The sequence below is a fragment of the Gymnoscopelus braueri genome (assembly GCF_963280865.1).
Source record: "Gymnoscopelus braueri genome assembly, contig: SUPER_15_unloc_1, whole genome shotgun sequence".
Taxonomy (NCBI): domain Eukaryota; kingdom Metazoa; phylum Chordata; class Actinopteri; order Myctophiformes; family Myctophidae; genus Gymnoscopelus; species Gymnoscopelus braueri.
The window spans coordinates 1,041,264-1,064,881 of record NW_027660991.1 but is presented as its reverse complement, the minus strand read 5'-3'; the positions used below and the strand labels follow the sequence as shown (position 1 = coordinate 1,064,881).

Below are 23,618 nucleotides of genomic sequence, written 5' to 3'. Positions count from 1 at the left end.
TTTTTTTTGCTTTTTTCAGCATTTAAAGCTGAATTAATATTCCCACTGCGTGTTTGCCGTTTTCGTAAAATTGTGATGTAACAATAAAGATTACACACTATATAATTTGAAAAATAAGGAGAAAACCTTTGTCAATTATAATAACAGCAGACAGGTGAGTTTGGAGCTAAACTGTCAGATCATTTCCAATTCCATGCATTACCTGGATGGTCATTCTAGGTCTGACACAATACAGCATGACAGATGTTTAGTTGGTATAAGGATTCAAGGTGCATGAAGACATGGAGCTCTAACTTCACTTGACAATCACATTAACATTACAGACAGACTCTGTCTGACAGAGTAAAGATACTACTGGTGGTTTACAGGCCGTGACCCCCCAAGATAACCATATTTGAACTGAGGACCCCCCACCCTGATAAGGGTAGGAGTTGAGGATCTGCTATTGTGAAAATAGCAGATCTATAAGCTTGGCTATTTTCAAAACGTTTGCCTATTTCTTATATTATTTGACAATTTGGCCAATGTTTGACCAGTTTTTTATAGTACTTTGTTGATTACTTTTGATGCAGTAAATTATTTTCGAGGTATTAAAAAGGTCTTAAAGGTCCTAAAATTGTCACTTCACTGTCACCTGGGGACCCCCCAAAATCATGGTTTAGAACCACTGAACTATAGAGCACCGAAGTCCTGACGTCACTCGTTCATCCCCAGGTTTGCGGAAGTAATTTCTCTATGGAGAATAACATTGGGTCATCTTAGAATCGTCTCATATAAGAATTGTGGTCCAAAAATAAACACTGCGTGTCGGCGTTATTGTCAGGGAGGAGGTTCTGTATAGTTTATGATAGTCAGTCACTTATATTTGATACAGTCTGTTTCTGGCGAAAATGTAACTAATTCGGCGGAAGTAACATTAGCGTTTTCTCACCGTCAGTTGATGCTTCATATCCATAAGAGTCAACCCGCCGGGGTCATGTGTTTATTTTTGGAACACAGTTCTTATTTGACGCGATATTCAATACGTCTATGGGATTCAGAACGGGGGTGGAAAACTGCAAACCAGGTAGACAAACAAAGGATGTGTAAATGACGTCAGACTTCGGCGGTCTATTGAGCGTCGCAGTTCCCGCCCACTTCCTGTTTTTTTTTGGTGCCGGAAGAAAAAACTCAATGCATTTTTCCATTGACATTTCCAAAAATATTTATATCTATTAATTTAAGCCTCGAATCAAGCCATCATGAGATGACATGAATCATGACCATAAAACGTTTTTTTCTGTGATTTTTTTTATATTTAATTATATGATATACTATATTTAATAAATACCCTTTGTTTTGCCGTTTTCCAAAAAGACAAATCACAGAATCAAACGTTTTATGGTCATGATTCATGTCATGTCATGATGGCTTGATTCGAGGCTTAAATTAATAGATATAAATATTTTTGGAAATGTCAATGGAAAAATGCATTGAGTTTTTTCTTCCGGCACCAAAAAAAACAGGAAGTGGGCGGGAACTGCGACGCTCTATAGGGTTACAGTGACAATAGTGACGTCAACAACAACAAAACCATAGCCTGGTCCCAGGCTAACAAAACCATACATGTATTATTGGTGCTGCTATGGTCTGGAGCTATTGTTTGTGTTTATGATCACCTTATAACAACCTAACAGCTATTAAAGTAATTGGATTTATGTTCCAACTTAAATGATGCGTTAATAAAGACAAATAGATGAAACAAGACGTGATCCGTTCATCTAAAATGATACATAGATGTAGCCCTGAAACATGACAGTCATGGAACCGAGAGTTCCTGGTTTAGAGTGGTGTTCGATGTTTTTACATTGCCAACTCTCACATGTACATAAACGTTCAGAAGTGCTTTATACCCCTGAGCCACGGATGTTACAAGTTGATCCGTTCCGCGATAAGTACCGTATCTCCCGTATTGTTCAATAAAAAGCATTTTAATCCGATCATCAGAGTGCAATACACCTCCCAACCGTTAGTGTCGCATGGTTGAAAGCATCGGAGAAAATTTGGAGAAAATGGCCGACGATCGGATTAAAATGTTTTTTATTGAACAATACGGGAGATACGGGTACTTATCGCGGAACGGATCAACTTGTAACATCCGTGGCTCATGGGTCAGCACTTTATATTTGAAATGTGAACGTTTATGTACATGTGAGAGTTGTAAATGTAAAACAAATCGAACACCACTCTAAAGCAGGAACTCTCATGGCTAACATAGATGCAAAACAACCTGAATGAGTTGATCTTTATACCTGCTGTGTTTCAGTGGTTGAGCTGCTAACAAACGTCCTCCTGCTGCTTAACGACGACACTGTTTAGAAACGACACGTTTTACTTTTCTTTGCATTTTCTTTGATATAAATCTATGGTATTTTAAAGTGTCAACAACAGTCAGTCAACACACCATGCTGTTTTCACTACTGCATTGTGGCACTAGAGCAGTGTTGCCAGGTTTTGTGAGAGAAATAAGCAACCAGGTATAGGACAACAAGCCCAAAAGCAGGCCACATGAGCACTTTAAACATATATGATCTATCTAGCCTATTTGAAAAGAGCCAATCTACAAGCTCACAACACGTTGTGACTGTGAGCTTGTAGATCTGCTAGATCTGTTATTATCTTTGAAACATTTTAACAACACAAATCTGGTGCGGGGGTCCCTGGCACAAAAAAAACGCAACTCGCCGCAACTTTCAATATTTACAAGAAACCTTACTTATAATAAGCAGACATGGCAACCCTGCTTTGTTGTTCTTCTTCTTGTCTGGCATTTCAAGGAAGTTGCGTCCGACTCCAATAAGCAGGCGCGCCGCCTACTGGGCAGGAGAAGAATAAGAAAATGTGGCACTACAGATTCCCAAACTTTTCAGACGTGACCCCCAAAATAATGACATTTGAAATGGGGACCCCTCACCCTGACAACTTAAGCACTTGGCATTGTAGGAGTTGAGGCATTTAGTTAGCATTACATACAATTAGTATCCCAACCTGAAAATGTAGCTATCTTCTATTTAATAGAGAGCTGGAGAGAGACACCTGTTACTGAACAAAAGTGGGTTTCAACCTTTTTCATGCCAAGGACCCCTAAATTGATATACATTTGGCCGCGGACCCCCATCTGAAAATGTTTTGTGCCAGGGACCCCCAGAAGCAATGATTTGAGTTAAAAATGTTCGCTTATAAATATAAATATTCAAAGATATGCACAAATGTTCAAGATTTTTCAAAAATAGCAGATCTACAAGCTCATAGGCACTCGGTGCCGCGCTATGAACTTGTAGATCTGCTATTTTTGTCGTTATCAGTGAGAACCAGTCATACAACAGGTTAACAAGCTGTGGGCTAGCACGCAGGAGCACATAGAGAATGTATTAAAATGGCATTAACATTAACATTGAAGTTCAACCTGGAGTCGACTAGTGTCTCTCTCACAACAACTGTGGATGGTCGTGTCCAGCAGTCCTATTTTAGACATGTTATTAATACACAACCACAACAAAAACAACTACTTTTAAAGAGGTTTTGACATGTTTATTAATTGAAATTCAGCATATCAACATCTAAAAAGCTATGAGGTCAAGTTTTCAGGATGGATGGGGCTGGGGTTGGTTGGTGGAGGAGGTATCTCTCTTCAGTTATAGCAGGGGTCATCACCATGCTTTCTTGTGGTGGACATTTTCAAAATTCCATTTTTGCCACAGACATACAAAATGAGTGGACAATAATATTACCAGAAACACATAAAGAGCCCTGAATGACCTTATAACAGGTCTGTAACTCTGAGAGTGTACAAATGGAACCAAATGGACCCTTACGGGTCCATTTGGTTCCATTTGTACACTCTCAGAGTTACGGTGGTCCTTGCAAATAAAACATTTAAGAACCACTAGTACTAGTAGGACTCCTAATGTTCCATACATAGTGTCATAGTAAATCAGAGTCATACATATTCTGAAGAAAACTAAATAAGAACATTATAATGGTGTGTAAATACAAAATTGCCACGGATAAGGCCAAGCAGTGTTGATTTTGACAGCAAATTTTTATTTAGTTTTAGTCATAGTCTTTTGAATAAAATTCCATTTAGTTTTAGTCATATTTTAGTCATCTGATTTTTTTTTTTTTGTCTAGTTTTAGTCGACTAAATATCATAAGATTACAGTCGACTAAATCTACAGTTGACTTAGTGGACTAAAATGTATGTTGGCGGTGCCTTGATGGCGTCGTAATGGCTGATTTTACACTTGGTTGCATAAACACCCGAACGCAACACCCGAGCTCAACCAGGGCCGGACTGGGACCAAAATTCAGCCCTGGCATTTTGGTCCGGACCGGCCCACCACCCCCCCCCCCCGTTTGTCAACGGGGGAGGGGGGGGGGGGGGGCGGGTGGAGCGTTTCTCTGTTTCAGCCCAGCCCTGCACATGAACTCTGCAGCAGCACTCGAGGCCCCTGCTGGAAAGCATTCCAGCCCAAACATTAACTTAACTAATAATTGGGCCACGCGACCGGGAAATGACCGTAATAATCTGAAAACGGGAGCGAAAATATTTTTCTAAAAAAATAAATTAAAAATTTTTTATTTTTTTTTATTTTTTTTTGGCCCAGCGGCCCACCGGGCATTTGCCCAGTATGGCAAATGGCCAGTCCGCCGCTGAGCTCAACCAAACATAAAATGACTTGTCTTTTAGTTCTACTGGATCTCTTCTCCACTAGATCCCTCACTAACATTTTAGTCTAGTTTTCATTTGTTGAAGAAATTGTCAATATATTTAGTAATAGTTTTAGTCGTCGTAGCTTAGTTTTTATTTAGTTTTTATTTAGTTTTTGTCAGTGAAAAAAGGTAATCGACCAACATTTTTTGTCATAATTTTAGTCGACGAAATCAACACTGAGACCAAGTCTTTGCCACGGACACATTTGTCTGTGTACGGACATATTGATGACCCCTGGTTATAGTCTTGCTTGATCTAAAAAAAAAAAAAAAACTTTTTTGTTCCACCCAGCTGCTGAACTGGGTTTAGTTGGCAGCCATGACCTGGTCCACCCAACTGCTGAACTGGGCCACGCGGGAATAGACGCCGGGCACGGAGGTGGAGCAACGGCCTAACTCTAACCCTAACCCTAAACAAAAAATAAATGAAAAAACTAATTGAAAATACACGGCGCCCTCACGTATTAGGAGGGCAGGATGAGTCACCAGAACCAAGGACGGTGTTTTTGATGAATCTAACATGTTAAAAATTGAGTTTGAAGTTATAATGGGTTTGTATAGGTGGGCATGTCTGATACATTTGTTTTAAGTGAAAATATCCCTTTAAAACAAATGAATGTGAGGATTTAAAAGAAGAAAACAAAAGAGCTGGAGAATGTCTCTAAAGCAGGGGTTCTCAAACGTCTTCATACCACGACCCCATATTATGAGGGAATTGTTTGGCGACCCCATCACCCTGGTTGTCTGTCTGTGAGAATGATCTCCCCGCTCGGTAATGTTACATCGCCATCTGTAAATTGAACGGTTTGTTGACTCAAATGCCGATCGGAGACTTATTTTGTTTGCTGGTTAAACTATACACAGTGACGTGGTCCATGTATTTGTGCCCTCTCGGTATCGGAGTAGGGCTTTCACGACTAGAGATTTTTACTATTAGCCCCAGTGGTAGTCGACTAGTCGATGTTTACCTATTACCATTGTTTTAATGCCAGACCCATTACTATTATTATTATCCTCCTGCCTTTATTTTTATGCCGTTTTAAGGGAAGTGCTTCTGGGCACAGCAGTCTCCAAGGATCCTCAAAAGGGGGTTATTGCCCAATAGGCTATTATTGGGCTAGCCATGGTTCACATCAAGCGTCATGGAGCCGAGAGTTCCTGGTTTAGAGTGGTGTTCGGTTTTTTTACATTGCCAACTCTCACATGTACATAAAAGTTCATATTTCAAATATAAAGTGCTGACCCATGAGCCACGGATGTTACAAGTTGATCCGTTCTGCGATAAGTACCCGTATCTCCCGTATTGTTCAATAAAAAGCATTTTAATCCAATCACCGGCCATTTTCTCCATAGCTTTCAACCATGCGACACTAATGGTTGGGAGGTGTATTGCACTCTGATGATCGGATTAAAATGCTTATTATTTAACAATACGGGAGATACGGGTACTTATCGCGGAACGGATCAACTTGTAACAACCGACACTTTGTGTGTCGATCGTCCTGGAGCAATATGTTCTGTGGCTCTTGAAAGGTTGGTAAAAATGCTCTGGCACTGGCATGAATTTAAAAATATATATATATATATTTAATATCATATTGTTTATGTCCCTCAAACGTTTTTCAAAAGGTTTGAGCCTAAATCAAGCCTCAGATATACTCATTCCAACTAACTTCTCTCTGGCTTATAAAGCACTTTCACCTGCAATACCACATTGTCCTGTTTGGCACGGGGCGCTATTGAGCCAGTTTGTATGCATGTTATCTCCTGGTTCTGTATGGAATAAGTAAAACAAATATATATGAAAAAAATAAAAAAATTGGTTGGAACTGAAAAACGGGAGGAATTGTTCCCTGACGTGACATCACGTCAAGGACCAAATCAGTTTGGCCTGTTTTGAGAACAATTTACAGAAAACCCCAGATTTGCTGTGAAAGCCTGAGTGTTCTAACTGGGGTATTTTTGAGGATAGAAGAGAGGTAGGAGAGACCAAAAACACACAAAAAAGAAGAAAAAGTTAAAATTCATGGTGTAGCCCCTTTAATTCATTAATTAATTCTGGCACTCAATGAGTCAAATTTACCCGCAGACCTTAGGTGTGACTAAAAAACGAAGACTCTAGGAGGGTCAATTTGATCCTTTTGGTGTGAATAAGCTGAAGTCTTTTAAAGTAACCTGGGTGATTGAATCTCTTGTCACAATGTTAACAATTGACAGTGGAAAGACAATTTTTACAGAGAAAAGCTATTTCTCCAGTGTGGGTACGATTCCAGGGGCCTCATACTGGGGTTTGCCTAGGGCCTCCTGATCATTAAAGGTTCTATGACATTCATTTTCACTTTTTTTTTATTTTTTATGTTTTTTTTGGGGTTTTAAGACCTCAATTACACCCAAAAATCTGAACTTTGAACATTCAGTGGATTTTCTGTGGTCTGGGGTTTTCTGAATAATTAGGCTGAAAAGTAATCTGAGCTTGGCCCTTCGACAGTGAGGTCACAGCCGATTAATCCCGCCCACTCTCCTCCTCGCCCCTCCACTCCCCTATCCTTTCCTTTGGGGGGGGCGGAGCAGAGGCGATGATTGACAGGCAAAATCCCTCACCAGCGACACCCGCAGGCAAAGATTTCTTTTTTCATTGCAGTTGAAAAGGCTTTAGAAATGTGAGAGAAAAACACCTGCCATGGATCAACGGAGTGGAATTTTTTGTTAAAACTTTCTATACACGTTTGAAGGACCATGACAAAGACTTTTAATGTGTGGTAAAACTGAACGTCATGAAACCTTTAAGCACGCCTCTGTACGGTGGTGTGTCTTCAGACTACCTGACTGACTGAAACTCTTGTCACAATGTTCACAATGGAATGGTTTTTCTCCAGTGTGGACACGCTGGTGTGTCTTCAGGTTACCTGACTCTCTGAAACTCTTGTTACACAGTTTACACTGGAAAGGTTTTTCTCCAGTGTGGAAAAGCTGGTGTTTGTTCAGCTGACTTGACTCTCTGAAACTCTTGTCACAATTTTTACAGGGAAAAGCTTTTTCTCCAGTGTGGGTACGATTGTGTGACTTCAGGCGACCTGAATGACTGAAACTCTTGTCACAATGTTTACACTGTCATGTTTTTTCTCCAGTGTGGGCACGCTGGTGCCTCTTCAGGTCATATGACCGACTGAAACTCTTGTTACACAGTTTACACTGGAATGTTTTTTCTCCAGTGTGGACACGCTGGTGTGTCTTCAGCTGACCTGACTGACTGAAACTCTTGTTACAATGTTTACACTGGAATGGTTTTTCTCCAGTGTGGACACGCTGGTGTGTCTTCAGCTGACCTGACTGACTGAAACTCTTGTTACAATGTTTACACTGGAATGGTTTTTCTCCAGTGTGGACACGCTGGTGTCTCTTCAGGTCACCTGACTGACTGAACCTCTTGTTACACAGTTTACACTGGAATGGGTTTTCTCCAGTGTGGACACGCTGGTGTGTCTTCAGGTTACCTGACTCTCTGAAACTCTTGTTACACATTTTACACTGGAATGTTTTTTCTCCAGTGTGGACACGCTGGTGTTTGTTCAGACTACCTGACTGACTGAAACTCTTGTCACAATGTTTACACTGGAAAGGTTTTTCTCCAGTGTGGAAACGCTGGTGTTTGTTCAGACTACCTGACTCACTGAAACTCTTGTTACACAGTTCACACTGGAATGTTTTTTCTCCAGTGTGGACACGCTGGTGTGTCTTCAGCTGACCTGACTGACTGAAACTCTTGTTACAATGTTTACACTGGAATGGTTTTTCTCCAGTGTGGACACGCTGGTGTTTCTTCAGGTCACCTGACTCACTGAAACTCTTGTCACAATGTTCACACTGGAATGGTTTTTCTCCAGTGTGGACACGCTGGTGTTTCTTCAGGTCACCTGACTCTCTGAAACTCTTGTTACACAGTTTACACTGGAATGTTTTTTCTCCAGTGTGGACACGCTGGTGTTTGTTCAGACTACCTGACTGACTGAAACTCTTGTCACAATGTTTACACTGGAAAGGTTTTTCTCCAGTGTGGAAACGCTGGTGTTTGTTCAGACTACCTGACTCACTGAAACTCTTGTTACACAGTTCACACTGGAATGGTTTTTCTCCAGTGTGGACATGCTGGTGTCTCTTCAGGTCACCTGACTCACTGAAACTCTTGTCACAATGTTCACACTGGAATGGTTTTTCTCCAGTGTGGACACGCTGGTGTGTCTTCAGCTGACCTGACTCTCTGAAACTCTTTTTACACAGTTCACACTGGAATGGTTTTTCTCCAGTGTGGACATGCTGGTGTCTCTTCAGGTCACCTGACTCACTGAAACTCTTGTCACAATGTTCACACTGGAATGGTTTTTCTCCAGTGTGGACACGCTGATGTCTCTTCAGTTTATATGACTCACTGAAACTCTTGTTACACAGTTTACACTGGAATGGTTTTTCTCCAGTGTGGACACGCTGGTGTCTCTTCAGGTCATATAACCCACTGAAACTCTTGTTACACAGTTTACACTGGAATGTTTTTTCTCCAGTGTGGACACCTCCACTTGTCTCACCCCAATCATCACTGTCTTCAGTGACTTCAGTGTCAGATTCAAGCTCAACTTCAACTTTAGAGCAGTGTGAAGAGATGTCTTCATCAATTTCACTTTTCACTGCTAGTAATGTCAACATTGATCCATCAGGCTCCTCTGGTCTTTGAAGTAGCTCCTCCTGTTCCTCTTTAATGTGTGAAGGCTCTGGTTTCTCGTGGAGCAGACTGGGGCTCCTCTCCTGTTCAGAAGAATCCTCCTCTTTACACACAACAAGGTGCAGGATGTCTAGGAGCAGAACAATAACATGATATTGAACAATGGATTTCTAAAATGTAACACTATTCTTCGTCCATGTAGAACAGGGGTCGGCAACCTTTTCGACAAGTTGAAGTATGACACCACATCAAAATGTCGTATTTCCACCTGATTTTGATTGTCCATAGGCTATACATAACAAACATTAGACTCAATGACCCACCTATCTCCCAGACTGCCTCCCCAGTCAGAGTTATCAGTTTTTGAATGAATGTAGAATGATGTGCAGGATGTAATTTGTATATAGATGTGAGGAGACTTAATTTAACTGACTAAACCTTTTTTGAATATTTAATAAAAAAAAATAAAAAAAACTCTCTCTCACACTTATGTCAGTGTGCCAATGATCACCCTCCCCTGCGCCAATGTTGGCACTCGTGCGTAAGGGTACCTACCCCTATTGCGTAATAATTCATTGTGGCCATTTGATGTCATCGTTTTTGTAGGCTTGCCTTCCAGCTGACCAGGGAGCATTGTTGTAGCCAACAGACCAGCACCACCTTCCCCACAGGAGTCGGCACCAACCGCCAGTCCTTCCCGCTCTACTCCTGAGGCCCACATCACCGCTCAACTCTACGTTACTCTGCAGGCTGCCATCGCTCAAACCCAAGCTACCCTGCAGACCAATGCTAGCGTTCCAACTCCACACTACACCGTTGGCCATCTCCGCTCAACTTCACGCTATACCAATGTTTTCTCTATACTTGCCTACTTGAAACTTGCCACTTAAATTTGCGGTTGAATGTATAGACCCCTTAACAGACGACGTCACACTGGTAAGAACCAGTATGCGTGTACAATAATCCAACCCATAAGCAAGAGAAAAGTGAATTATTATTGTTTACAGTAATGATGCTTTTATTGTCCTGCAGGATTTACCAAAATGTTCTAATTAAGTTAAGTCTAGGGGAACGTTTGCATACCAGGGCAGACCCCTGCTGTGCTCCTGAGCCTCATAGAGAGCTTGCATACCAGGGCGGGGGTAGGGTTGTAGATAAGACAATAGGCCTTTGTGTGGAAGACAGGGTGAGGGGTTCCTAAACATAGAGATAGCAAGCCCCTACTAGTGGGTCTGCTCTGCTGGCAACAGGAAACTACTAAAACACCAGGCTTTGTGGGTAATGAGAACTTCCGGTTGCTAGGACCTCCCTGAAGGAGGACCTAATGCAAGAAGTTGATAAATAAGCCTGCCTTGGAGCAGGCAGTTTAGATTCAATTAAGTAACTGTACCGTGGGTGTTCCGGAGTATGGGCTTTAGAGGGACCCACTGACCAGTTGGAAAGAGTGTGAGATTATTAGTGAGTATTGAACACTGTAATGATTAATGGTTTGAAGTCATATCCTTAATACTATGAATGTTCTGTGCTTGTTTTCTCTCTCATCAGGTTTAATTACCTAACTAACCTAACCGGTGCCTAACTGTTAACCGTTGCTAACTGGTACCTAAGTTTTAGACTAGAGATATATGTTTGTAATGTGCATATAGTAAATAAAACACCTTAAAAGACACCAGGTTTGAGTAATTTGCTTAAACCCTTTACACTCTGACCTCCCTTTTTCATGGGGTATGGCGCTCGTAGCTTATCTGCACAAAGCAGAAACTATGATTTGCTATAAAAATGAACAATGCGCGCAATGAAACCCATTCTGTTAGGTCTCGCTAGCCAACACTCACTAGCCAACACACAAGAGGGGGTGCTGAAACCAGCGCACCCCAAAACAACAGGTTGTTAATTGATTGCATGAAACAATCACCTGTGCGTCCAGTCTCAATGTTAGTAAACAAATAATTGGTCTATAGGCCAGGGGACGGCATCCTTTTTGACATGAGTGCCATGTTTTAATTTTCTTGATAGTCAGTGTGCCGTGTCAACATTAAAGGGACATTTCGCCGATTTTGCAACCAGATCTTCTTTTAATGAAGTTTAGGACTCAAGAAACAAGATCCTGGGGTTGTTTTGTGCATAATCTGTGTTTTTAGATATATAGTAATCTTCGAAGGTTTCGTGACGTTATTTACGTCACGAGATGTTACGTCATTCCTTTCCGCACTACATGTCTCGGCGCGTCTCAGTCAGACCAGCTCCAAAGACAGCCCCAATGGGGTGTCCGTAACACTTTGTTCAACCTTCTTTCCCCACTCGGCCACTCCCATTAGCTGCGGCCAGCGGGCAACCCCCCTTGCAGAGTGAGGCATTACTTTACCTGAGTTATCTTCTGATAGTTGTACTTGAATGTTGACATGAAATAATAATCCTGTGTAGTGTTTCATAAGCGCAAGCGTGAAAAAAAAACGTGGAGTGGCAGCGCTGGTAAACAAACACCGTCGCGAAAGGCTAGGATCATAATACCAAGGATTAGACAGTGATGTCACTACTATTCGACACGGAAGTAGAACTGCATAAAGATACCAAGGATTTGTCAGTGATATGACATCACTAACGAATCCTTGGACATATATGTAACTAGATGAACGTGTGCGAGGTACACGTTCTTCAGCCAGTGTTGCCAGATATTGTGAGAGAAATAAGCAACCAGGTCTATGAAAACAAGCCCAAAAGAAGATAACTAGGCCAAGAGCACTTTACCTAGACATGGGATATTATATATTTGAAAATTGCCGATCTACAAGCTCACAACGCTTCGCGACCCATTGTGAGCCTGTAGATCTGCTATTTACAAAAAAATCTTGAGGGGGAAAAAGTGCAAAATGTGGAATATTTTTGACACATATTTGTTAGGGGCTCCCTGGCACAAATTATAATTTCAGATGGGGGTCTGTGGAAAGATACATGAACATGTTTGAGAACCAATGGTTTAAACAACAATCAAAACATTTGGAAACAAGCCCAAATATCAACTACATTTTAGAAAGAAGCCGCTTATAATAAGCAGACATGCAGTGATGTTGCTAGGTTTTCAATCTAGTGAGTCCCGGGACTCACTGGTGGTCATTTGAATGAGTCCCAGGGACATTTTATGAGTCCCTCAAAAATTCAAACCCTTCGTGGTGCCTGGTGCTTGGACCCGGTTCGGTGCCCCCCGGGACGGTTTTGTCAACGGGGGGGGGATGGGGCGCGGACCCGTTCGTTGCCCCCTGGGACGGTTTTGTCAATTTTATTGTATATAAAGTAGGATAAAGTAGGACGTGGCCATGCAAAATGGTGGTGTCCCGTGGATTTTAGAGGTGCAAGATATTGTTTTTTTTAAACCGATACCGATAACTTCCTGCTTCTCAAGACCGATAACCGATAAATACAAATATATATACATATATTAAAAATCATAAATATTTAAAATGTATATGAATCTGTAGTATTAGCACACCTTATGGTAAGAAATACTAGTAGTGGGCAAAGGTGGATTTAACATAGCTTTGACCTAACCAAATACAGTATATCATGACATCATCATTTTACTTATACTGTGTTTGTTACATTCTTCTTGAAAAGTAATGCAGATATTATAACAGCAGCCAGTGTGGTACACTGAAACAAAAAATAATTCAAGAACCAACGATTTGGATGTTACAGTCTGTTTGAATCATAATGCAGATTTATGACTGCAGCCAGTTGTACATACAAGCTAGATTTATACAGCGGGTCGTGTGTCGATATAGCAGATCTACAAGCTCACAATGCCTTGCGTCCGCGACGCATTGTGAGCTTGTCGATCTGCCATTTTCGGTGCACGACACCTCGTACAACGAGGCTGCAACACGTGCAGTGCTGGTGTCGGGTTACTATAGTAACGTGACGCCGCGCTGTCAATGAACAGAGATGATGAGACAAGACTGTCTTTCTGCTCCCGTGCTAATCTGAGTTCCCAGAAGTTTTCGCCTGCTCTGGCGACCGTGCACCTCTCACTGACCAAACTAGTTTACAACGAAGAATTCGTTCTTAATGGATATTATTTTTCAGGACTAAGATAACAGGCTCGCTAGGAGATGAAGTGAAGTTGAAGCAGAGTAGGAGTTTGGCAAAACACACCCATCCAACTTTTCTTTTTTCTTTTTTTTTTTACAGACACAACGTTTTTTAAGATAATAAAATAATAAATAATGACGCTGCGACATAATCACCCTCCCGGGCCGTCCTCGCCCCCTTCCTCCCCTCCTTCCTAACTAACTCACTAATGCTCGTGGGTAGCGAACTCACATTTCAAATTGCATTGATTGACTGACTGGTGGTGATATAAACATACCTGACACAAGTTGTAATATCTAGATTTGACAGCAACACGAACTAAGTGCATGACCTGGTGAGACCGCGGGACATGCATCCCAGCGTTGTCAAGCTTGCAATGCGCATCGGGGATTTGCAGAAACTAGAGTTGGGTTTCATTTTCGTTTTTACGGCTCGTGTTGGTAACTGGAAGCCTCGCCCCAAAACATAGTCGCCCCCATTTTTCCCGCGGAGGCGGCCGTTCCGAGGTCGCCGGATTAGTCCCGGGGCGACTGTGTTTTGGGGCGACTGGCCGGGGATTGCATATACTTCTCCATACAACGGTGTCTAACCGAGAGAGTTGTACTTCTCCACACAACGATGTCTAACCGAGAGATTTCATGCAGATCACAGCTGACAAAACAAATATTATATATTATCGGAGCTATAATTAATTTTATCGGTTTTATTGGGATGACGTCATAATTCCTGATATCGGGCCGATACTGTGGATTTGTAAAATATTCGCGGTAAAAAAATATTTTACCGCAAATTATTTTTATATTTTTCTCTGTTCTTGGTGACAACTCTAGTGCGTCCCATGGACGCCACGAGGGTGTCATGAATGCGTCCTTTCTCGATATTGTGCGTCAGCGACGCAGGACGCAGGCCTATGAGCATCTCTGGACATGGCAACACTGGCATGCTGTTTGGATGTTGTTGTTGGAGATCACACCCACATGCAACCTCCCCTGCCACAAGGAGGTGCAGTGCACCAAAGCATTATGGTCATTGTAGTAATGCAGCAGTCCAGTCAAACCCTAGTCAAACACACAGATTTTATTATTTTTCTGGCTGCAAATTTTAAATTGTGCTACTGTTATCTACTACAAATACTATTACCATTGAGTGATTGCAGTTTCTTCCAGGGGTGAAATGCTCCTTTAAGTTTAATTATGACACCACATCAAAAAGTTATATTTCCAACTGATTTTGATTGTCCATATACTGTACATAACTGTTTTTTCTTCTTCTTTATCGGGATGTAATGATCATTAGACTCAGATCAATAACCCACTTATCTCCCAGACAATTTGCTATGTACCCTCTACACCAAATCTCTTTACCTAAAATAGCTGATCTACAAGCTAGAGATCTTGTAGATCAGTTAATTTCAGCAAATGCCCCCCCCCCACCCCCCCTAGGGATCAGTGTTATTATTGTAACAGCTCTACAACAAAACAGAAAACATGAAAGAAAGAGAGAGTATATGAAACTTACTGAGGTGTGGGTGGTCTTCAGGTTCCTCCTGTTTAATAGAAAGGTCCCTGGCTGAGTCTGGAGAGTTCATCTTCACCTGCAGTCTGGACTCCACACACTGGTCTGAAATGAAGCAATTGAAAAATAAACTTTGTTAACTGAAGACCTTAATGGTCTCAAAATAACAATAATATTTGCAGAAGGCAAAGTCAAAATGGCATAGCCCAACTCTTCAACATATGAATCTTGGGAGCAAAGATTATAGGATTCATATAGGGAAGAAATCCTACGTAATTTAGGATTACACAAGGAAGAATGTGTCAAAAGATGGTTTCCTGCGATTCAAATAATGGTCTTAAATCATTGAGTGCCATGCACGTGTTTCCAATGTTTTCCCACTATGGTGCAACGTGCCAATCATGTGTTTTTGAAAAAAAAGTAAAAAACTCAACAAAAAAACTTCCGTATTGTTCAATAAAAAGCATTTTAATACGATCTGCGGCCATTTTCTATAATTATTTTTGTAATGTATCAGAGTGCAATACACCTCCCAACCAGTAGTGTTGCATAGTTGAAAGCATCAAAGAGAATTCGTAGACAATGGCCGGCGATCGGACTAAAAAGCTTTTTATTTTCTTTCTGTGTGGAGTTTGCATGTTCTCCCCGTGTCTCCTAGGTACCCTCACAAAAACATGCAGTAATCCTGGTCACTATACTGCCTCCCCCTGGCCAGCCGGGGCGCCTGATGGAGGGGAAAGGAACTGGTTGGAATAACGTGTTCCTTCCACGCGCTACGTCCAACCAGGGAACCTCTCCCCTGTCAGGTGACAAGAAGGTCAGTTGGCTCTCATGCATTGAAGGAGGCATGAGCTCGGCCCTGGCCTCCCTAGGTTGGCAGAGGGAAGGTAGTGCCCAGGATTACATAGACAATTGGCACTGGGTGTAAAAATTAGGGTAACAAAATCGTGGGAAAAAAAAGAAGAAAAAATAAAAGGTTTTTATTGAACAATACGGCAGATACAGGTACTTAGACCATTTGCGCCTCAACTTGTTACATCCGTGGCTCGGGGGTCAGCACTTTATATTTGATATCTGAACGTTTTTGTAGATTTGTGCTGCAGTAATCTGATCCCTGGTCAGTCAGTCTATCATAGCAGCACTTGATTCTTGCAGCCCGAGCCCCACGGGCATCTGCTTCTTTCACACCCACAGGCAGAATACGTAAAGAACAGCGATTTGTTGAGTATTAGCTTGTCTGGCTCCTAGTTTATCGAGTTGAGAGAGCAACTGCACACGTAGCCAGTAACAGAACGGTCATTGCGGCGAGAGGCAAGCATGCAGCCAATACACAACAACCATTGTGCAAAACGATGGGAACAGTGGGGTGCTAGACCAGCGCTGGTCGGGGATTTTTTTAAAAATAAATAGACCAGCGGTCGGCGAGATCGACAAGCCGATTGCTAGGCCCTTCTGACCCCCCTTCCGGTGCCTATGGTGTGTGCACCACAAGGCAACATGGCCAATTTGTTTAATCATCTTTAATCATCCGGATATTATCATATATTTCGTCATGACTATTGCATAGTAAAATGTTCATATTGCGACACAGCTCTACAACAGAACAGAAACATATTTAAGAAAGAGAGAGAACATTAAACGTACTGAGGTGTGGATGGTCTTCAGGTTCCTGTTTAATAGAAATGGCACTGGCTGAGTCTGGAGAGTTCATCTTCACCTTTAGTCTGGACTCCACACACTTGTCTGAAATGAAGGAATTGAATAAGGACTTTAGGGTTCCGTGGTTCTACTTCCCCTAAAACGGTGATCATTGGGTATTATTAACCCATTTAGACCTGAGGCCCATTCTAAAAACGCCTTCTAAATCCTGACCTAAGTTTTCTGAAAAACTTCAAATATTTATTCCAAAATGACAAACAATGTACAGTATGTTGCTATATACTGTACATAACAACAAGAACCCTAAAAGGGGTTCCCGTCCTGTATAGTTACAAAAACGGGTCCCCGCCCAAAATGGGTTAATATATGAGGAAGAATGTTCTTCCAAAATTTGTGTTAAAATTATATTTTTATGTGGACAAAACCCACCAGTTCAAAAGATATAGGCCTATGGCCCTATGTCAAACCATCTATTGCTTGTAGGCTTATGCATATTATAGACATGATGCAAATTCAACTGATCTTTTTTTCCTTTTCAGCATTTAGAGCTGAATTAATATTCCCACTGCGTGTTTGCCGTTTTTGTAAATTTGTGATGTAACAATTAAGTTTACACCCTATATAATTTGAAAAATAAGGAGAAAATCTTTGTCAATTGATAATAAGTCAATTCTCTGCTTGTGCTCCTCATGAGAGGACGTGAGAGGACGTGAGAGGACGCTGGCGCTGTCTGTTCGCCGCTTCTCCGTCGCTCGTTCACTTTAGTGATTTAGTGTTTTCGTATTATAGTGTTTTAGTGATTTTAAGTGTTTTTAAGTGTGTGCTAGCGAGAAAGCCTTGTTGTTGTTGTTGTTATTTTGCACGGACCGTAACGACCCAGACGGCTGTTTTTGCCTACCTGCTACCGTCCAGCTGACCATCTCCAACCACGGTCAGCAGTGGGTCCTTCCATTTTCTCCGCCGCTGCAGTGAGGCTTTGCCCGGGCAGCCCAACAGCTGTCCCCGGCGCGGTTAGGCCATCGTTGCCTGGGACCGCTTCCTCCATAGCTGGCTCGCCGCCCTTCAATCTCCAACGTGCGGCCGTTCCAGCGCTGCTTGCCCTTCCTAGATCACCTGTTGCTGTGAGGTATTCACCCGGGCAGCCCAACAGCTGTCCCCGGTGCGGTTAGGCCATCGTTGCCTGGGACCGCTACCTTCACAGTCAGCTGCCAAACAGCCACCCAGCCAACGGGCGACTGGTGCTGCAGTCAACCCGACTGTCTCAGCGCTTCGTCCCCGTCTCCTGGCTCCACCGGCACAAACAGCCACCCAGCCAACGGGCGACTGGTGCTGCAGTCAACCCGACTGTCTCAGTGCTTCGTCCCCGTCTCCTGGCTCCACTGGCACCTTCGATTACCTGCTGGCTAACGGCTAATTCCAGACAAACTTGTCTCTCCGACCGGCATCATGCTGAAATATTCCATCTCCAAACTGCTGGAATGTAACATCAGCGCCATTCCAGCATGCATCTTAGTAATTAAACAACTTGGACTTTTTCGCCGACCCCGTTACACACACAGATCCACCCGCCGACAGTTTGTTTATTCCCAGGCTGGTCATGTTATTCCAACCATCTGTTCCACCGAACGCTCCGTCGCACCCCAATCACGTCATCAGAGCACTGGTGACATGGGAGCTTGTAGCAGCACTGGAAACACCGTGAGACTGCTGCGTCACTACAAGCTGAGTGGAAAACCTGGAGTGGAGTGCACTAACAACATCGTGGGGCCTCCTCTCACCACCAGGCAGCATACAATACGTGGAGTGGATTTCAGTCTACTTCAGCCTCTCCAGAGATTCATCCATCCTCAAACTCTCAAAATAGAACTTTTAAATATACAATCACTAACAGACAAACCAGCTCTGATACACGCCCACATTATTGACAAGGGACTTGATTTCATGTGCCTCACTGAAACCTGGCACAAACCAGGGGAGTTCACAAATCTAAACCTAGCTTGTCCCCCTGGCTATAATTACCAGCAGTGGGCTCGCAGCACCGGCCGTGGCGGTGGTTTAGCCATTTTCCACAGAACACACCTGGAACTGTCCCCAGTCCCCATACCATCGTTGTCATCATGTGAATGCCTTGCATTTAAATGTAAACCCCCCTTTTCCATGACCCTGCTTCTCATCTACCGGCCACCCAAAAAAAACACAAAACTCAATTTTCATCTCAGAATTTCACGACCTCCTCACCACTCTCTGCACAATTTCTGCCAGCATCAAAATACTTGGCGACATAAATATCCACGTGGACAACCCATCCTGTCCTTTTGCATCTGATTTCCTTCAAATACTGGACTCTCTCAACCTCACTCAGCATGTAAATACCGCCACACACAAAAAGGGACATACGCTCGACCTGGTCATCACTGACTCCGCCCCCATCAGCAATCTGATGGTATACTCACTGGGTGTGTCCGACCACATGGTCATCTCACTGGAGCTGCCCTTTCCCCCCTCTCATGCCAAACCCAAACGCCAAATCACATTTAGAAATTTCAAACATATCAACCAGGACACCATGACCTCAGACCTCGAGCATCTCTCCTCTACAACCCCCTCATCAGCCAGCGAAGCAGTGGACTACTACAACACCAACCTGAAAAACCTCCTCGACCTCCACGCCCCTGTCAAAACTAGAACTGTCATTTTCTCCCGCTCAGCCCCCTGGTTCTCCGGCGAGCTGAGAAAAATGAAGGCAGCTGGGCGTGTCCTCGAGCGTCGACTCAAAGCCACTGGACTAACTGTCCATAGATTGGCCTATAGAGAGCACCAGAAGGCCTATTCAAGGTCCCTCAGGGAGGCACAGTCACAATTCTACTCAAATATCATCAACAATAGCCCTGGCAACTCTAAGACACTATTTTCCACCATAAACCACTTTCTGAAACCACAAACCCCTAAACACACCAACACCACAGAGGAACAGTGCAATACCTACCTCAACTTCTTCAGGACCAAGGTAGAAAACATCCGCTCTCTCCTCTCCGGCCCCGTCACTCCACCTGTCCCAACTGCTGTCCCACAGTCTGGGATTTCCCACCTGCTCTCCTGCTTCTCCAACACCACGCAGCAGGAGGTTGAGGATATCGTTGGAAGGATGAAGCCCTCTAGCTGTGCCCTGGACCCCATTCCCACCGCCCTAGTCAAATTCAACATCTCTGCAATAAGTCCCCTGATCACCAAAACCATCAACCTCTCTCTCCGGACCGGCCACATTCCACCCGCTCTTAAAACTGCCATTCTAACACCCCTCCTCAAAAAGCCCTCCCTAGACCCAGACATTCTGACAAACTACAGGCCCATCTCAAATCTCCCATTCCTCTCTAAAATTCTGGAGAAAGTAGTATCCATACAATTGCAAAACCATCTCAACCTCAACAATCTTTATGAAACATTTCAATCTGGTTTTCGCTCCGCCCACAGTACGGAAACCGCCCTGGGTAGGGTCACAAACGACCTCCTAATGGCAGCCGATGATGGCTCCCCCTCTCTGCTCATCCTCCTGGACCTTTCCGCGGCGTTTGACACCGTCGACCATGGCATCCTCCTCACCCTCCTTCACTCCACCATCGGACTCAGTGGTTCAGCATTGGACTGGTTCAAGTCCTATCTCTCTGGCAGGACAGAGTATGTCTCCCTGGGAGGTGCAACATCTCTCACCCAGCCTGTCACCTGTGGTGTCCCCCAGGGATCTGTCCTCGGCCCCACCCTGTTCACCCTGTACCTGCTACCCCTTGGCCGTGTCATCAGCAGGCATGGAATATCTTTCCACTGCTATGCTGATGACACACAACTATACATAAAAACCAAGCAAACCCCCTCTGCCGCTCCATCATCATCATCATCATCATCATCCACTCTCACTACCTGCCTGGAGGAGATAAAGGCGTGGATGAGTAACAACTTTCTGCAGCTAAACAGTTCCAAAACTGAAGTCATTCTTATAGGCACCCCACACCAGATAAAAACATCCCCCATAACCAGCATCACCTTCTCCGGACAGGACCTCCCCCTCTCATCGGTTGTCACAAACCTGGGAGTAAAAATGGACCCTCACCTTAACTTCGAGGCCCACGTCAAATTCCTATGCAAAACATCCTTCTTTCACCTCAGAAACATTTCAAAACTCCGTCCCACACTCACGCTAGCAGACTCAGAAAAGCTCGTCCACGCCTTTGTCTCCTCCAGGTTGGACTATTGCAATGCACTTCTCATCGGGATCCCTAGCAAGAGCCTTCAAAGGCTCCAGTATATTCAGAACAGCGCTGCTAGGGTCCTGATGAGAGTGCGCAAACATGAGCACATCACACCCATCCTCCGTTCACTCCACTGGCTTCCCGTTGCTTTCCGGACCCAATACAAAATATCCCTGTTGACACATCAGTGCATCCACGGCAACGCTCCCTCATACCTCAAGGACCTAGTCTCCCTGCAACCCTCGACCCGCAACCTCCGCTCTTCAAACACCAACCTCCTCAACACCCGCAAGGCCAATCTACGCACCATGGGCGACCGGGCTTTCTGCTCGATCGCCCCCGAACTGTGGAACGCCCTCCCGGTCCACCTGAGAGCACCACAGTCGGTCGACTGCTTTAAAAGAGGACTAAAGACCTACCTTTTTAGCAAAGCATTCTTTTAGCTGGTTTTACCTCTAGGCTTTATGCCCCCATATTTTAATTGTTTTATTCAGTTTCTTAGTTGTTGTTTTCTTTTATTGGTGTGATGTTTCTGTTTTTAATTTTTGCCTTCTGTAAGCACTTTGAGATTTCTTGAAATGTAAAGTGCGTTATAAATAAAATCCATTATTATTATTATTATTATTATAACAGCAGACAGGTGAGTTTGGAGCTAAACTGTCCGATCATTTCCAATTCCATGCATTACCTGGATGGTCATTCTAGGTCTGACACAATACAGCATGACAGATGTTTAGTTGGTAGAAGGATTCAAGGTGCATGAAGACATGGAGCTCTAACTTCACTTGACAATCACATTAACATTACAGACAGACTCTGTCTGACAGAGTAAAGATACTACTGGTGGTTAACAGGCCGTGACCCCCCAAGATAATCATATTTGAACTGAGGACCCCCCACCCTGATAAGGGTAGGAGTTGAGGATCTGCTATCGTGAAAATAGCAGATCTATAAGCTGACAACGCCTCGCGTTGCGAGGCGTTGTGAGCTTGTAGCTCGGCTATTTTCAAAACGTTTGCCTATTTCTTATATTATTTGACAATTTGGCCAATGTTTGACCAGTTTTTTATAGTACTTTGTTGATTACTTTTGATGCAGTAAATTATTTTCGAGGTATTAAAAAGGTCTTAAAAGTCCTAAAATTGTCACTTCACTGTCACCTGGGGACCCCCCAAAATCATGTGGGGACCCCCCTGGGGGTCCCGACCCACAGGTTGAGAACCACTGAACTATAGGTTTACAGTGACAATAGTGACGTCAACAACAACAAAACCATAGCCTGGTCCCAGGCTAACAAAACCATACATGTATTATTGCTGCTGCTATGGTCTGGAGCTATTGTTTGTGTTTATGATCACCTTATAACAACCTAACAGCTATTAAAGTAATTGGATGTATGTTCCAACTTAAACGATGCGTTAATAAAGACAAATAGATTAAACAAGACGTGATCCGTTCATCTAAAATGATACATAGATGTAGCCCTGAAACATGACAGTCATGGAACCGAGAGTTCCTGGTTTAGAGTGGTGTTCGATGTTTTTACATTGCCAACTCTCACATGTACATAAACGTTCAGAAGTGCTTTATACCCCTGAGCCACGGATGTTACAAGTTGATCCGTTCCGCGATAAGTACCGTATCTCCCCGTATTGTTCAATAAAAAGCATTTTAATCCGATCATCAGAGTGCAATACACCTCCCAACCGTTAGTGTCGCATGGTTGAAAGCATGGGAGAAAAGTTGGAGAAAATGGCCGGCGATCGGATTAAAATGTTTTTTATTGAACAATACGGGAGATACGGGTACTTATCGCGGAACGGATCAACTTGTAACATCCGTGGCTCATGGGTCAGCACTTTATATTTGAAATGTGAACGTTTATGTACATGTGAGAGTTGTAAATGTAAAACAAATCGAACACCACTCTAAAGCAGGAACTCTCATGGCTAACATAGATGCAAAACAACCTGAATGAGTTGATCTTTATACCTGCTGTGTTTCAGTGGTTGAGCTGCTAACAAACGTCCTCCTGCTGCTTAACGACGACACTGTTTAGAAACGACACGTTTTACTTTTCTTTGCATTTGACTTTGATATAAATCTATGGTATTTTAAAGTGTCAACAACAGTCAGTCAACACACCATGCTGTTTTCACTACTGCATTGTGGCACTAGAGCAGTGTTGCCAGGTTTTGTGAGAGAAATAAGCAACCAGGGCTAGGAAAACAAGCCCAAAAGCAGGCCACATGAGCACTTTAAACCTATATGATCTATCTAGCCTATTTGAAAAGAGCCTCACAACACGTTGTGACTGTGAGCTTGTAGATCTGCTAGATCTGCTATTATCTTTGAAACATTTTAACAACACAAATCTGGTGCGGGGGTCCCTGGCACAAAAAAACGCAACTCGCCGCAACTTTCAATATTTACAAGAAACCTTACTTATAATAAGCAGACATGGCAACCCTGCTTTGTTGTTCTTCTTCTTGTCTGGCATTTCAAGGAAGTTGCGTCCGACTCCAATAAGCAGGCGCGCCGCCTACTGGGCAGGAGAGGAATAAGAAAATGTGGCACTACAGATTCCCAAACCTTTCAGACGTGACCCCCAAGATAATGACATTTGAAATGGGGACCCCTCACCCTGA

At 43.2% G+C, this 23,618-nt stretch overlaps 1 protein-coding gene across 1 annotated transcript; it reads right to left on the bottom strand.

Annotated features, from left to right (window-relative positions):
• Positions 1-3,467: 3,467 nt before the first annotated feature.
• Positions 3,468-23,124, bottom strand: LOC308102501 (uncharacterized protein; the record flags this gene model as incomplete). Its single annotated transcript, XM_080457997.1, has 5 exons — positions 22,963-23,124; positions 16,712-16,810; positions 15,071-15,172; positions 9,449-9,596; positions 3,468-3,501 (listed from the first exon to the last, which is right to left on the bottom strand). The coding sequence occupies exons 2-5, from the start codon at positions 16,776-16,778 to the stop codon at positions 3,468-3,470; spliced, it is 351 nt and encodes a 116-aa protein (XP_080314123.1). The 5' UTR covers positions 16,779-16,810; positions 22,963-23,124.
• Positions 23,125-23,618: the final 494 nt, after the last annotated feature.